We start from the raw sequence: 17,222 nt of genomic DNA on the forward strand, positions 1-17,222 counted from the left end.
GAGTACCAAAACAGCAAATTGAACACAGAAAGGTGGCTGAAAGCGTACGGATTGTTTTTTGATTGGAATGAACAGAGAAAAAAGTAAAATTGTTTGGTAACCCAAAACATAAAGACCGAAAGGTATGTGTGCAGAGATGGAGTTTTAAGTGACAATTTCCGGATGATGGAAGAAATGTCTGAAATTGTAAAAATAATGAAGATCCTTTCTGTCGAAGTGAATAAAAAAAAGTAAAATCAAAGAAAAAAGCTTTGAGTGTTTTCTTCTTTGGTACAATAACTGTTGTCGGTCAAGACCTGCCTGTACCTACTAGTGAACTAAGCTTGGCTTTCAGTGACTTATTGATTATCCATAGCAGCATAGTCTGTCCTACGTATGGGGGAACGGTCCGTTCGAAGCTTGAACCTTTGAGGACATGTTTTTTTGTCGTAGGAGTTGGCGACTGTTCTATGAGACCGGTCAGTTTGTTTATTAAAATAAAAGTTTAACTGAAAAATTGCGGAATTATAAACCATGAACGGTTTAATAATTGTTAATAATAATACTTAATAATTGTTTATTACCTTATATAGTTAGTTATACAACCTAACCAATCAATAGCTAATGACTGAAGAACAATAACCATGCAAAACTTTAAACGTTCCATCGTACTCACATTTTACATCGAGACGCGCCTCAACTGCAACTGACCGCGCGGAATAAGACTCGTGCAATGCAAGACACTTTAACACTGTACCGTGACGCTCCTTGTTAGCCGGAATTTGCACCACCGAGGCAGCGGACCAAGTTCTAGGATTATCCGGTTCCGTCGAATTTGTTTGCGGATGTATAGGAGATATCTCTTGCTCACCTGTGGAAAGAAAGTGTATTAATATTGCTGATTTATTAGAATTATTGTGAACATTTGTTGTTAAAATCATTTGTGGAAAAGAGTAAGCTTCTCCGTTTTATTTTAGCTCAAATGCTATAAATTATGGCTGAAATTTAATGTTTTTATGCGTTTCTTATGCCTTACGAAACGGCTAGCTTTTGCCTGTTGGTTTCCTGGAAAATGAACGCTCGGCACGTGCATTTTCATTTTCTAGCGAGGATATAGCGTGTGCCTCGTAGAAGGCTCATTTTATTACACTGCAAAAGCGGCTTTTTGCTACGATTACTTTTTTCAGCGACTATTTGGTTCTGCAATGCTTTTGGTGGTACTTTGAAGTGAAGCTTATCTTTTTGCAAAGCTCAGGATTTCAGGCTTGTGATCATCGGTAAGGGTAAACTAATTGCATACAGAGAAATGCACTTTTAGCCAACCATGGCATCGTGTTAAATTGAGCTACACAGGCGTTAACCCGGGATTGAGATACTTGTTCGTACCAGGCACCCGTATGCATGCGCTGCTTACCAGAGGGTAGAGATTTTCATTTTAAAATTCCATAAAATTGCTTTTTACATTCACTGAACAACTAATACTTTGGTGCACTGGACGCTGAGAACGAGCAAGATGTAAATAGTGAATAACGTATCCATGTTTTTGTGCATCAGGTACATAGTGCTGCATGAAGGATATTCATATTACGAGACTGGTTTAGATTGTTTACGTCAGCCTTTTTATATTTTACAGAAAAAAATATTTTAACAATATTTTTATTGTGTTCAAAGCTTCATCATTGCTGAGATGCGATGTGGATGAAAATAAAATTTTGTTTAGCGATAATCCACAAATGAAGGAGTCTTTTAAAATAACGTTAAATGAATTGGTTTCAGTTGTCACTATGTAGCTTCTCAATATTATAATGTGTAGTTGATTTGAATGATTTAACACTTAAACACTTGTGGTAACGGCTAGTCAAAACATGTCACGACTTATAAAATTTTGCAGGAATGCGAACGGTAAAATAAGCGAATATACTACACGAAACGAATGATACTGCAACTGCGGAAAAATAAGTACTATCTAACCATGCCACATTTTTGCCAGCTGTGATTGGCGATTTGCGAAAAATATTTAAAACTCCGCGAACAAATCCATTTTATACCTTCATTCTTGCTACGTTGATTTTCGAAGAGTGTTCATAAAAGCCAAAAGCGGAAAAATAAACCCACCACTTATTCATCTTCCCCGTGCCACTTCCGTGTCTGCTTGATGAGTTAAAGTTTGGCAAGCGCAAAATTTGCATATCACTTCAACGATGGGATGCGAATCAAGAACCATCCCAAATAATATGGTCCAACGGCTCGCCCAAGTCCACTTTATGTGCTGTTTTACGGAGTGACAAAGAGCAGCGAAAAATGAACGGAAACAACGGGAAACGGGTCGATTTGCAGAGTGCCGGCAGAAGTGGGATAGCAGGTATAACCGCAAGGCGGATTTAAAATTTAAGCTTATTTAGGGATCCCGCGCTCTGTTTGAAAGCTCTTTTTTTTGCAGCACCGGTCGGAAAAAGCAACACGCCAACAGCTTTTGGAGTTTTGGTTATTATTTCCCGTTGTTGTGTTTGGTGCGGTGGAGTGCTTTTAATTTTCTTTATTATGTGTTGTCTCCATTCGTTTTATTTTAATGTTTGGCGCAATGTTGTGTGTTATTTTTTTGTGTTGGTGTGAGGATGAACAAGGTTTTCCATACGATAAAAAGTGCATAAATGTATTGAGCTTCTGGTAATCCTGTAGGATTTCATACAGTTTTGATCAACGTCTGTAATCGCTGTCAAAGTTTTTTATTATTATGTAACGGCAAAGGTTAGGAAGTCCACGTTAACGGTGAGAGAGAGTTTCATTTTTATCTTCAATAGCTTGCAGCTTCATCCCAAACCGAATTGTGTTGAAACATCCATTTGAAATGCACAGGAAAAGAAGTACGAACCCGATATCGCTTCAAAAACTCTAACCATTGTGATGTTGTTTTTTTTTTACTATTATCATCGCAAATGCTTTGATTCCTTCCTGCAGCAGTTTCCGCGCTTCTTTTTCCTTTCCAAAATGAAATACAATATCTGATTCGCCTTCGGCTAACAAAGAGATAAAAAAATGATGTTGGTGTTATGATTGGCACTTACCTAGGTACCACTTTAGTTGCGCTGGCGGGTTTCCGTAATGGGAGACACATTTTACCGTAGCCACCGCACCGGAGTCAACCGTGACGTTGTGACCGGGAGGAACATGAACTCCTTCATGCTCTAATCTAGGTCGCTGTGGTGGTACTGTGGAATGTAGAGAATTCAATGCAATCACTGTGTTATTGAAACTGAATGATGAAATTTGAGGTATAGATGTTGTCAGTTAAGTTAATTCAGGTAATTTCATACGGCCATCACATTCAATGCTTAATTAGGCTATGCATAACAAAAATGAAAAATGTATTTTTCCAATTTGAATTGGTTTATAATAATAATTGGAAGGTTTTTTTTCAAAGTTATGTAATATTCATAGTAGTGTAGCTGGTATACAACGTCTAATAACTTTTCTTATGTATTGTATCCTTAGTAAATGCGTAAAAACATTTTACTACTACAAACTTTTCCTTTATCTTACTCCCATTACTTCCCCAAAGCTCTTACCTCTGACAACTAATCGCACCGGCTGGCTGGTAAGTGCGTCCTGCGTCGTAAAGTCGCTAGCCGTCACCTGGCACTCCCACAGCCCATCGTCGAACTCGAGCTGAGCCGCTCGCACCCACAGCGAACAGTCGCCTCCGACGTGCGCGGTTTGGCCGATGCCGTACTGGCTGGCCCATTCGTACTTTTTCGGATAGATACCGACCGGCTTGTTGTCCTTCTGCCAGGAGCAGACGCCACGCTTGTCAATTACTTTGCACACCAGCAGCGCATCCTGACCCGGATTCACCTCCGTGTACTTGGGCTGTTCGGCAAATCGCTGTAGTCCTATGGTCACTGGAGGAGAGCGAGAGAGCAAACAGAATGAGAAGAAAAATTAGAAAGAAAGAAAGCCATACCATAGTATGCAGAAGGGTCATCGAATGCAAAGTCTAACTAGCTGGAAAAGAAAACCGAAGCCTTTGCAAATCAACTCAGGACGAGTGGGGTGGATTATGGGGACGAAAGAGCAAACAACGCTATTAGCATCGCAATTAGTTAGGTATGGGGAGGTATACTGTGTTTAGTATGTTTGTTGGAGCTCGGCGCTGAACGTAGACCACCATATGTCTAGCACTCTGCTAGCGTCTGACAGGTTGTGGTTCTGTGAAATATGACTTATCTTGCCAATGGCAAAAGCCAAGGCAAAGTTTCAAATTAAAAAAAAACTGTGCAAAGATCTGCTGGCCAACTGCCAGACTGCAGCATAGCCGACACGACACAGCCCTGGCCGCACTTAGGTTACGATAACCGTTGGGAGGGTTCGTTAGTAGCCCGACGGCATCTGGCCTGGCAAGCGACAAAGAATGTAATCCCTGTGTATATCCTGATCGAAATCGGGAGCCCCGGACGATGCACACGGGACAATAGGGGCTTTATGTAAATTTATTTTATTCAATTAACTTTACGTTGGGCCAGAATGTTGTGATGGATTTAAGGATAATATAAATGCATCTAGGATAGAGAATTATATCATGCTTGCCGACAAGCTGTACCAAACTTAGATAGCTCACTGTTTTGTTCAGGTTTAATTCATAATGCTTGAGAATCAAACCATTTGTTTTTGTTTTCCAAGCTTTGTTTAATTGTTTATTACTCGTTCAATGGATAACAATAAATTCGTGTGAATGTTCTTCAGTCTAATATTAGTTTTATTGAATCTTTAAAAATTTATTTCATTCGAATGTATTCATCTATTTGAAATCGTTTTCTTTGAATCGGATCCAATTTTTAAAGGGTTCATTTTAATAAATCCATGTCTCAAATTACAAATGTTGCTGCTAATTGCTAAAATAAATAACGCTACACAAATACTGGGATCTGGCTGTATTATACCTTAACTGCTACTGAAATCAATCAGTTTCATAATCAGCTCCACACAGAACTCTCTGAATCCCCAACTTAGTTTAGTTATACCGGTATTGAAGCACGAAGTGTGACTCTAATCATCCATTCAAATTAAAACAACTCATCAAATATTAGAAATTATATCTGAACTGAGGAATCGTTGTAACAAATTAAATGGATCTGTTGACAACTTCTATAATGCTTCGCTCGCTACAATAGACATCCGCTCGTTTGCCGAACGTAGTACTCATTTTGCCACGTACTGGTACAACTGTTCATTATGAAGTAAATTAATCATTAGTCAACAGATTTGATCCACTTCACCCAAAATTTTGCCGATGATGCCCAACGCAAACGTGAGATACTCTTGATTAGCTTTAATTTACGGTGAGCGTATTTATAATCCACACCAAAGTTTCCGGTCACTAAATCAGCCAGAATTACAGTATCTTGCGTCTATGGCCGTCATTATTCAAACGGTGGTTCTATCCGCACCCCGGTGCAGCACCCATCGAGAATGGGTGGTAAATATTTTGAAAAAGTACCCAACAACTCTTCAGCAAATGTGCGGGGCTACATTGGGGCCCATTCGGTTCCAACTGTGTTTGCGCCTTCTCTAGGTCGAATTATAGCCCAATCGAATCGAATTGATGCGGTAAAAGGGGAAGGATGTAAGTGAAACAGCGGGAGAGACTCTTTGAGAGAGAACAATGGGAGAAAAAGAGAGCGTAGCCACTAACAACGCTAGTGGAAAACGGATGGAGTAGGATAAGCTTTTATGGTGGAATCGCCTTCGCCTCCGGCTCCCTTCGAATTCGGTACGGGTAATGAGTTTCTCAAGAATTAATTAATCATTGATACACCCTGACATGAACGATTTATTTAAACGTCGCACGGTCCAACGTTTCCTTTTCGCATTGCTTTTGGAAACAAAAGTACCGTCCTGGAGCTGGGCTGCAGTATGGATTGTACAAAGGAAGCGAACTAATTTGTGCCACCGGCGCAAAAGAAAGCGACGGAGGCGAAACTCCATTTCGAGCTTTATTCATTTGCTACGGCTTGCATGGACGCGCGATGATTGCAATTGTGGTGTCGTTTGTGTGTGCGCGAAATGGGGCACACGCTAAATGGATCATAGAAAGCTGATCCATAAATTGGGAAATTGGTCCAGGATACGACAGTCTATCTACAGCTGGCATTGAAGATTGCGCATTGAAAATCCAATCCGCCATTCTTGCGCTGCACCTCACGGCTCGCGAAAAACGAGGAAGCTTAATGATGGTCGAAATTAAAATTAGGTTCTGGTGTACCTTAATGTTGCAATACTCGGAGTGCTTCCAGTTCGATTCCGTACTAGACTCACCGGTTCACTATACGGCACAAAGAGCCTTACCCGTCCGGTCCATTCGCTTCACTTTATTCAAATCGTTATCGTTACGAGGCGATCGTAGTTTGGATCATTTGATTTTTTTAGAATGTAGAAAGATTACACCTTCATTCGGTCTCTTACTACACCAAGACTTGTCATTGCAGAGTAGAGAGTGAGAAAACACAAGAATAAGAAAACAGGCGGGGAAAAATTACAACCATGCTAGAAAGGACGTGCCAAAGGACGTGTATTCAAGCGCACCGCATTGGGGCATAACGGGAGAAAGCCACGACGAACGTTCCTTTGCAGACGAGCGGCTACTATATTTCCAATTTCATTCGCAGCTTATGCGCCATTTTGGAACGGAGGGCTAAAGGCGTGGAATACGCGCAGTAAGAAAGCTAGAAAAACACTTTTCATCGTACCGTTCGTTTTGGTTGGCCCATTGGTGGTTTTTTGTTCGGCCTGAAGCGTAATTATCTTACCAATTCTACGGAACTGACAAACTGTGGCTAGTCAGCTGCGAGCTGTTCAAGCACAGTGAAGTAATATATTGAACGGGGAATAAAGTATGTTTACATATCACTCCTTTGGAAGGGTTAATACAATGATGCACGATGATGGAGAGGATCGATTATTTCTCTAAAGAAGTACATTAAGAGTGTGCGTTTGAAACGTTCTGTAAATTGTTATGCTTTGGTAATGTTGCGTTAATGTAAAGTTTTTCATAGCTACAAATTGGAGCATGCTTCAATGTTGGTAATGATTTTTTAAAGTTACTAAAGCGTTTGAAATTCAAGCAAACAATCGTTCCAAATAAACGACGATGTCCAACATTTCCTCGAAATCGACTGCAAAAGTAAGCTTTTGATAGGGTTGTAGTCGATGAAAAACTCTTTGCACAACCCAACAGCTGTAGCAACCACGCTTGCCAACTTTTCACCTTCGCATACAAAGTTCTGAAAGGAAATCGTTTATTATTATTGCTTGTTACAGCAAATGTATTTGCTTTAACGGTATGCCAAACGATCGATCAGTGCTTGTTTAATGTTAGGTACGTGCCACGGACTTCGAAGGTGGTAAATTTGAAGCGCACTCAAAGAGAAAACAGGCTCCACAGCTATTAAACATGGTTACGGGTTGGATTAATCAACTTGAGAATCCCACATGGTGTTGATAATTGTTCCATTTTGTCTGGTTTAAATTTGGAGTAAAACTCATCGAATACACTCCTTACTCAGCTCAACAACTGCGATGAAATGCTAGCCGCTCCGACCATAAAGTACAGTCATACAGTCTGCTAATAACTCACGCTGCCAGAGCGAGCCAAAAAGCTGGAATGTGGTGTCCGGTACACAATATGCAATCTCAACCAGCAACTGCTGCAGCTGGGAAGCGAGGCGAATGTCAATTGCATTTCATGCAATCGCCATTTTTATCCACTTGTAGCGGACCTTTTCCGGACCCGGCGTAGCTTGTGTGGGGTTTTTTGTTAGCAAATTAGTGGGGTTTTTTGTTAGCAAATTTTGTACATAAACTGCGCGTCCGCCGGATAGATTTTTGAGCTGTGTTTCTACACTCTCGGTTTTTGCACCAACATTTCCTGCCAGCCACAATTGTGCTCGCATTCGTGTGTGGCAGAGCCTCTCGTGCGAAAGGAAAAAAAAACCACGCTTACGATAAAAAATAATCGAAACACTCTTTCCCCGCATACTTTTATAGGACTTTGGGAACGCGGCTTTGTATGTACGACGCAAAAAAAAAGAAACGTAAACAAGCACACGCAGTTGCCCAAAATCAACTCCTCCAAAATCATCGACTCAGCAGATTGGTTAGAAGCTAGAGATAGTGGGACAACGGCGAATCTCGATCAACATCATCACCGAGGACATCATCCAGTTTGATGAACCATTTTCCCACGGTTATCTCCTCCCCATGGCGGAAGGATAGATCCACAGGGGTAAACGGTGGCGTTCAAACAACAGATCCCTTTTTGGCTCGGAGGGTGTCCAGTGCAGGATAGCTGCTCGCGGAACTTGCGTTTCATCAAATCGCTCTTACGATTGAAACAGTTGCCTGTAGGGCGTTCCGGTAGGCTGTTGTTTTATTTCGAATGTTCAATGATTTTGGGCGAATGTTCAGCGTCCGATGTTCAGCGAGTTTGATCCAAGAAACCCAATACAGTGAAAAAACGAGCGCTGATAGGACCCGGATGCGGTTAGCGACACGGCAGGACCAGGTTCCGGTTGCTACCGGCAAACGACACAGACTGTCCATCAAATGACAGGGCAGCAGTTTATTTGACGCCCAATTTTAATTCTGTGGTCGCCCGAAAACAGCGTCCAGGTAAACGATCTGCAGGCGAGGTTGCAGATTTCGATTATTTTCGCTGTAGCCCGGCAAGCCTACAGCGATTTGGATTTACCCTTTTTTGCAAAAGAACGTTCGCCTAACCCACCAAACCACAGGTTGATTTTAGGGCGATTTTGTCCGTTTGTTTGCTTCACGATTGTGCCAAACCGTACGTTGTTTCGCGAGGAGCTCTATAAATTCGAAGGATTGTCCCTTTTTTTTTATTGCAGGCTCACTCTTGTCCGAAGTCTTTGTGGCTTTATCTGTATTGCACGTATGTTTAAGCTGCAGAAAATGGATTTTCGCGCGGTGTTGATTTGTGAGGACCCGGAAGTCGATATGGATCGAAAACGCGATATCGACTGGTTAATGGATAGAGTCTCGGAAATGGTAACACTTGCCAGTAAGAGGTTCCAGCAGTGCCATCCTGCACGTTGTCGTCAGGTTTTTCCACCGCTCAGAAGTAGATGTTTGTGGGGAAAGTTATTTAACGCTCTAGCATGCGCTACCGGAAGGGTGTTTCCGTTGCCTGAGAGCAGTGCAAAGCAAATTCGGTTCTGTGATGTACCGACTGCACAGGATCGTTTGCAAAAAGTGTTGGAAAATCGGTTTGATTCAATTACAGTCAACCCCGGGGGTTTCGCTTGCTATGAGTTTTTGTGAGTAATTTTTTATCGTTGTTTCCAAGCTTCTTTTTCGACCAACTTTTCTCGCGGTGTTTGAAGCATAATAAAATCATTGGTTTTGTGGGTGATGTCCGAACGCATGGGATGTGTGTGGAAGCGTGACGAAGGGTGGTACAGGTAGCGATGCTAGATGCAAGGATTTAGCATTCGTAAATTTGATTGGAAAAGTTTGCACCTGGTTCGTGCACCAGCGACATCGCAATTGCATTTGTAGTGGAGTTTTCCGCTGCTGTTTGTGTGCATAGGGGTGGCGTGAAAACTGGGGCAAATGCAAATAGAGCGAGAGTGCCGCAACTGCTTTTCAAGAGTTCTCTTGCTAGCGTTTTTGTTGATTTTATTTTGCATCACACGGCAAGAGAGTAAATGTAATAATCGTTGCTACTGTAAGCATCATTACTGTATGTTACTCAATTAGTTTTATGTTTACTAGAAATGGAACAAATTATTTTAGTATGGCACATAATACTTATATCCCTTAAATTTTAATACTTTTGATTAAAAACTCGTTTCTAATTGGAAAAGTTAACAATAAGTAGCTGTTGTGATATACACCACCTACGGTAACTATATGGACGTTTTTCTCCATTTGCGGAAATTTCGGAAGAGATACATAAAAACAGTAAATGTTTGGAAATGTAGTACCAAACCATTGATCCATGCATTATTTAGATTTCTAAACTATCTTATGAATATACAACCAAACTTCAAGACTGGGTGGCTACGGGCACCTTTGTACCGGTCTAAGAGAACATCGTTGGTGAAGTGGGTGATGGGAGGAAAAAAAAGGTTATGATTACATTCCCTTACTATGCATGTAATAATAGCGAACATTTGGGTTTTTGTGTCGCTTTTGTCTGATCGAACCTTTGAATTGTTGGTCACTAAATCGATTAAATTAATTAATGTTAAAAAAATATTAAATTGATTATTTATTTAAAAAAAAGCGTTTGAAAACGTCCTGTACAGCCTGTACAGGTCGATAATCCTAATACAATCTTTGAAAAAGTAAATTTAGTTTATAAAAATCGTTAATAAATATTATAAAATCATCTTTAAATATGTTATTTTAAACTTTTGGACGATTTTATAATGCATTAATTAAAATAAAAGAAACTTTATTTCGAAGTGTCATACCCTTAATCCCTTTTCTGTGTGAAGTCATGTAATAACTATAAATTTCCTATAAATCATACATTTACTGTTTTTTTTTATGCATCCCATCCGGATTTTCCGCAAATCTTTCATATAGTCGCAATAGGCGGTATAGATAACAACAGGTTTTGATAGATTAAATTAGTCATAAGATATCTTATTATGCCTAACCGAAGTATTAAAAGTTTTCAGGAAATATACTTAAATATTGTTACAGACTTATTTGTTCTGCATTTTCTCTAGTGTGTGAAAGCGATCAAGCTCATACTAAACACCACATCGTGGCCACTTAAAAAAGTAATATACTCATAAGATATATACATTTTTCTCTTGACAAATTTCGTTGACACCATCATCTGCTAGGTACGAACATTTCAGAAACACAGATCACGTACTCTTGCTTACCAGCATCTCTATTCATCTTCTAGTATAATCTTCTCCCGCTCCATAATACATGAAAGATCACCTTACCTACCTGGCGAAAACAGTTTCACCCATCACAACTTCCGCCAAACAGGAAGTAAGATAACCCAAAAGGTGTCGTTGTGCATTAAGCAGGAATTAAGTCACAACCGTGTAGCCCACCCGGTGGAGCAGCCCGTGCTTTGGATCTTAAGCGAACCAAAAACTTTAACCTCGCCCAAGCCATCCAGCATTGACATCGGTCGTATCGAAGGCAGGAGAGAAAGAGCGTTCTCACTACAATGGATGGATACACTAGAAAGCTTAGGCTGCTTCAACAACATGAAGCGCCTTATCTCCCGGCATTGCCGGCGGTCGATAGCTAAATGAGTGAAGCTGGTAAGTTTTTATTCTCTTGCAATAGGTGTCAAAATACGGCCTGCCCGTTGCACGGACCATGGATGTCTAAAAGTGAGACTGGTGATGGGCTTCGTGTGTTCACCCATCGTAAAACCCCGTCAACCATCAACGTCGGTGGTACCTAATATCATGATGAACTTCATTATGACATTGCTTACGTTTGCGAAACGTTGCCATTCCTTTTTTTCTGTTCCTGAGGAGTCACTGGGTTTTGCTCACTTGATGGATGGTCGTAAAATTTAAGGAAAACAAACGAGCCCATAAAACATACGGCCGTTTCTTTCTTCCGCACGACAGAACCTTCTAGACATATCGATGGAAGAGAGTAACGCAAGGTACATCTCTTAAAGGAGAAGAAAATGCTTAAGGCTTGCGATCACATCCAGGCATCTTTTCGAGTTCCCCTACATGAGTGCTCTAATACGTAATCCGCCGTAAAACACACAGCATGAAACTAACCAAAAAAAGAACCATCGAACCAAACGCTAATAATGCTTTCAATACAACACACTACTGTACCAGAACGAACAGAAAATCAACAAACCTTGATTTAAAGGATGACTTTGTGCACCGAATGTTCTTGTGGGAGAGACTAGGCAAGCGGAAGGCAATGGTTATGATGATTATGATGGGATTTTTTCGCACCCGTAAACTGCCCGAAGCGGATACATAAATTCCGGTTCAACACCATCGAGAGAGTTGCGAGTGCGTAAGTCAAAAGGTGAATGTGGGCCCTTTCGATTGGGTGATTCGAATATGAAGCATGTGAGAGTATGAGCAGATGAAAAGTGATTTCAAGTTTTTTTTGTACATATTATAGAATACAGACATGATGGGTTATAAAATTGAAAGGGAGAGTTTGGGTTAGTGAAAAGTGAAATTCATCCTTTTTATTGATCCTTGACTTAATGTCGTTAGCTTTTAGCCCTTTTTGCGGTAAGTATAGATGACCTGCCAACCGATTAAGTATGAATGTTAAAGTTGAAGCGATTCCTATGTGTGTTATCTATCTGTATAAACTATTGAAGAAAGTGTAATATTTTGGAATGTGGTTCTGTACTTAGTAGCTCCATTTTGGTTTTTTGAGTTACGTGGAAAATAGAATAAATAGTCCATGTTTGTATTCTTCTTCTCACCTACATTACATTCGTTCTGTGATTGGGTTCTTCTGGTTCAAACACGATTGTGATGACCTTTTTATTGTAGCACAGTGTTTACAAATTCTGTTGTGTCAATCGTTTTGCCTTTCATCTCTTTTCTCCGTACGAACGTCATCGGCATTTATGCTATACTGGCGATTTTTTAACATCATTCAAGTATTTTCCACCGAAGCATTCTGGGTCCCGGAGAAGTTATAATATGTGCTCGACTTTTTATGTGCCTCCGGTAGCGCTCTCCCGGGAGGAAATTTTCATTTCGGCGGAGTCGATGATAATGCAGCATTTACGAACTACGATTGAAATGTAGAGGGGAACCTACCGGCATCCCAAGCACAAGCAGTCGCAGCGAGGATATTAATGATAACGTTTATGGGAAAAGTTTACCATTTAGATGGACGGAAACGAAGTTGGGATGAGTTTTGGGAGAGTTTTTTACGTCGTTGTTACTGCTGCTGTTGAACTGTACGCTGTGTCGATTGGAAGGAAACTGGACAATGGTTCTCAAATGGTCCATCGGTGTGTTTGGAGTGGGATAATCCTCACGCATGTGTTACATACAGTATGTTCCAATCCGTAACACATCGCATGTGAGGAATGACATATTTCCATTTTGCCGTTTGATTAAGTATTTGGAATTCTTCAAATTAATTTTGCAACTGTGCTTGTATACGATGATTTAAATTTGATGAGTTTATTGCTATGATAATTTCTCATAGAAACAAATTTTAATTTCTTCCGATTAGAAAAACGCACACGTTTTTTACTGCTGATGCAGTATAAATGCTTGAAAAATTGAATTAGTGATTTTTACGTAGCCCTAAGTATCCCATGCGCTTTGAACAACATCAATCAAAAACACGCAATCGCTTGCTGATAATGCTACTTAAAAATCAGAACCTCAAGGAACAATGCTTCTCTTTAACTGTATACATTCCCTCCTCCATATTCACCGCTACAACGAATGAGAGAGAGAGCGAAAGCGAGAGAGAGAGAGAGATAGAGAGAGATAGAGAGAGGGAGAGAGAGAGAGAGAGAGAGCGAGAGAAAAGCATGAGTACTGGTCGATGTTTGCCGTAATCAATCAGTATTTGCAAATTCAATATTACCGTACGAAAATAAAGCTTCCCCTCTTGCCATGGACTGTGTATGCATGCGTTAGTAAGAAGAACCTGCCATCCCGCAACTGCTACTCTCCATCCACGGCGTTTCCCGTTCACTCGGTATCGGATAAGGGTTTCAACATGAGTTAGTGTGGATGTGTGAGCTTTTTCTCCTCTTTTCAAATTTAAATCCTAATGTGAATGCGTTCATCGTTCATGTCGAAGCAGAGTGAGGCCCGGAGAGTGAAGGGAATTGAGCAGAAAATCCTGGTATGTGATCGTCGTGCAAATACACACTCATGACTATGTGTGTTTGTGTATGTGGGTCTACGCGTATGAGCGCTGGTAATGATCCATGCATGAAGAACAAAAACGAGCAGCGGCAAGGGCCATGCTGGCTTGTAGCAGGGAGTGGCAGCAAATAAGATTTACTTTGCAGATCCAATTTACCATCCCCGCGTTTGATGATCGACGTTCGCCTTAAACTAATTGCTGACGCTGCCGGCGTGGAAAATTCGTGACTTAGATTTCGTTTTCTGGCAGAGGGAGAAATTGGCTTATTTTATGGCTCGTTTGTGCTGCACTGGGTGGGCTCCGTTGATGCTGATTGCTAATTTACTTTGGCAAGATAAACAAAACGGTGTTTTCTCTGTTCCAAAAATTTACGTTCATTGAAGGAAAGGGCGGGGAAAACAGAAAGGGCTTCAGTACCGAAAATTGTTTAAAATGTACGATTCGTGAAACGATGTAACTTTTAAATGCTGGAAGTCGTTTTGAGAAGAAAAATAATAGGAACAATGTTGGGAAATTGTTATGGTAATCATAAGTGACAAATTATTTTTAAATTATTTATCTATTGTACACCTACTGAAAATGAATGAACTTTGTTTCATTAACGTCTAGCAAAATATTTGTATTCAACTCATTAGACCCAAACAATCTAATTTTTAAGTGCTACGAGTTGGGTTAAGCTCTTAACTTAGTCTGCTAAGCTCTTAAATAAAGCGGTCAGGGTGTAAAATTTTACAGCTGATTTTAATAAGTGCTAAACCAAGGCGTATAGAAGGATTCGGACAGTGAAGGAAAAAACATAAAAAAATATATTAACTGTTGGGATGCGTTTCATTCACTTTAATGATTTCTTAACAGTGGTGAAGAAAGTGATAAAACGGAATTCTATGTTTGCGGTTTTTATTATATGAGGTCTGATGTTAAGCGAAGCATGAGAATGGCAATAAATATTGCTGCCTCTTTGGTCTTGAGCCTTTCTGGTAATCTATAAAGGTGTTAAAAATCGAATGATCGTTACCGTAGCCATGAGTTGCGTTAATGCTTTAAGACTGCTTTTATTATTTTAAGGTAGACTATGAACACAAAAAAAAATTGGTGTCATAAGTTAAACGTAGCAAAGCTTGGAGCAAAGAATTGGTTCCAAATGCTTGTTCCAAGGAATGGGGATTTTGTGCAGATATTAACAAGCACAGATTCAACATAGAATAACTGGTGACAAATAAAATTGTAGGTGAAACTCTGCCCCAAGATAAATCCTCGGTTCCAGAACCAATGACAGGGGACAGATAAAGTTACAGCGAGCAATTTTATCGTTACAGTGCCTAAAACAGTAAAGACAGCGTAAAAAAGCCTCTCAGCGTTCCACAGCGGGAACTTATTTTGTCGGCATTTCCTCGGGCATTGCCGTTAACGATGACGCCTGGTGAATGAGTGGAGGAGTTATTATCATAATTTATCTGCCAAGGTAAATTTAAACCTTCCACAAAGCGAGCAGTTACCGACTGCTCCCCTACAGTGCCATTGCCCATTCTGGCTCAGTCCATGAAAGGTGCGCTAAAAAGATTATGTTAAAGATTTGGGTTGATTGAATATTCGCAACTTTTTCCATCTCGAAGGCTAATCGGCTTTCTGTCGTTTGGCGTAAGTTGCTGGCGCAGATTTTGGTTGCGTTTCCTTACCTGACCCCTCGAAATTCACCTTACGCAATAGCAACCTGTGCTCGCTAGCACGCGACGGTACAAATGGTGAAGCGAGCACAGATAAAGACAAAGAATGATCAAAGATGAAATGCGGACGGTTCCGACAGATTCCATCCGTTTGTAAGGATTGCCCTTGGTTGCTGCAAGCGTACTAGTTCCTTATTCCTTCAAGGTAATCTTACGCCATTTCTTTGCTTGCTGCTGGTAAATACCCATCATCATCGCCTCTACCCCATCGCCTTAATGCTTTCATTCGCGATGAGAAGTTAATTTTGACTTTCAGCTAATTTTCGCGACTAACGAGATGCTTTTGTTGTAGATTGAACTTGGAGTAAGACGGGGAGAAAAAAGTTTAGCCCTGTGTTATTTAAGCAAGCGCCTCGACAGCAACTTACTGTGCGCACAGGACGAAGCTGGCATGTCGTAGCGTCCCACGGTGAAAACTGCATCCCTGGTCGGGTGGGAGATAATTCGCTGAACAAACTATTTCGTGCGATGAAAGCTTGTGAAGCGCCGAAGTTGGTAACCGATTTTCGAAAACCAAGCTCCGAAAGTCAACTCCAACAATAAAGCAATCCATTCAGAGTACCGTAACGTTGTCGGATGGTTTAACTTGTAAAGGGTATCTAAATGATTTGCGGCATTTGCGAACGTACCTTCAGTTGTGATACATCAAAAGTTATGCTCCTGTTGAAGCATACTCAACTTTGTATCTATTTTCGATGAAAAGCTTGAGAAAATTGTGCCTATAGAAAATTGTGTGGTGTGGGAGAGACAACGTGCCTGTGTGGCTCCATAATTGCACGTTAATTATGTCTCAAGGGAACCATTCATGAGTGTATAGCGCGGAATGGAGCTTTAAATATGCATGCAATTATTTGAGATTGTTGTCGGATTGATTCCTCTACATTATGCTACCGTTTTTTCGTGTAGATAGGCACGGTTCAATCAAGAAAATGTGCTCTTTAATTTTGATGTATTCATACATAAAAGGCAATTCCAAATTCAATTGACAGTGTGAACATGTTTCAATATAGGTGTCTTGATATTATCACACATAATTTAAATTAGAAAATAATAAATGCACATGTAACACATACTTGTTACATGTTACATATGAACAACGAAATATGTTGAGCATGAGAATTCAACATTCATCATTTACGTGCTCAAACACGTATTTCATACATTATAATATATGAATATGAATCATATGAAATAAGTGACCAATCTCATAAATGAGGAAAAATAGCAATTTTGTCAAGTTTCGAAAAAAATACAGTGCAATTTTTTTTTGTTAGTCCACAACCCTACCCATATTTGATACAGGTCCCGGATTCAATATAAAGTTCCTAAACTTATTCCAAAACCAGTACTATGGTGGTTCGAAAACTTTTCAATACAAACTACGTCATACGTGAGAGAAATGAATATATTAGCATATTATATTAACACATATAAACAAAAGCATCGTCGTTTAGCGTGCGTTCTCTCGCACCCTATGTTTTGCGATACATACTGTCCATGCCCAACGTGTCTGCCTTTGAGGAGATCAGGCATTATAGTCGCCGATGCGTGTAGCGGTTGGCCGGCAGAGGTTAATGCACTTGGTGGCTGGTGAAGCTTTCGAATCGGTTTCGCTCTGAATATCAGCATGTGGAT

General features: G+C 40.4%; 1 protein-coding gene across 3 annotated transcripts in view; it reads right to left on the reverse strand.

Annotated features, from left to right (window-relative positions):
- The window catches only part of LOC1271586 (uncharacterized), a 130,217-nt gene that overhangs the window by 63,254 nt on the left and 49,741 nt on the right, over positions 1 to 17,222 (reverse strand). For all 3 annotated transcript variants that reach the window (XM_061649441.1, XM_061649442.1, XM_061649440.1), the window contains exons 3-5: positions 3,546 to 3,878; positions 3,045 to 3,188; positions 656 to 850 (exon numbers count right to left, since the gene is read on the reverse strand). In XM_061649441.1, coding sequence (XP_061505425.1) covers positions 656 to 850; positions 3,045 to 3,188; positions 3,546 to 3,878 — 672 coding nt within the window. The remainder of the gene's footprint in view (positions 1 to 655; positions 851 to 3,044; positions 3,189 to 3,545; positions 3,879 to 17,222) is intronic.

This window comes from Anopheles gambiae, chromosome 2, assembly GCF_943734735.2.
Source record: "Anopheles gambiae chromosome 2, idAnoGambNW_F1_1, whole genome shotgun sequence".
NCBI classification, from domain to species: Eukaryota; Metazoa; Arthropoda; class Insecta; order Diptera; family Culicidae; genus Anopheles; species Anopheles gambiae.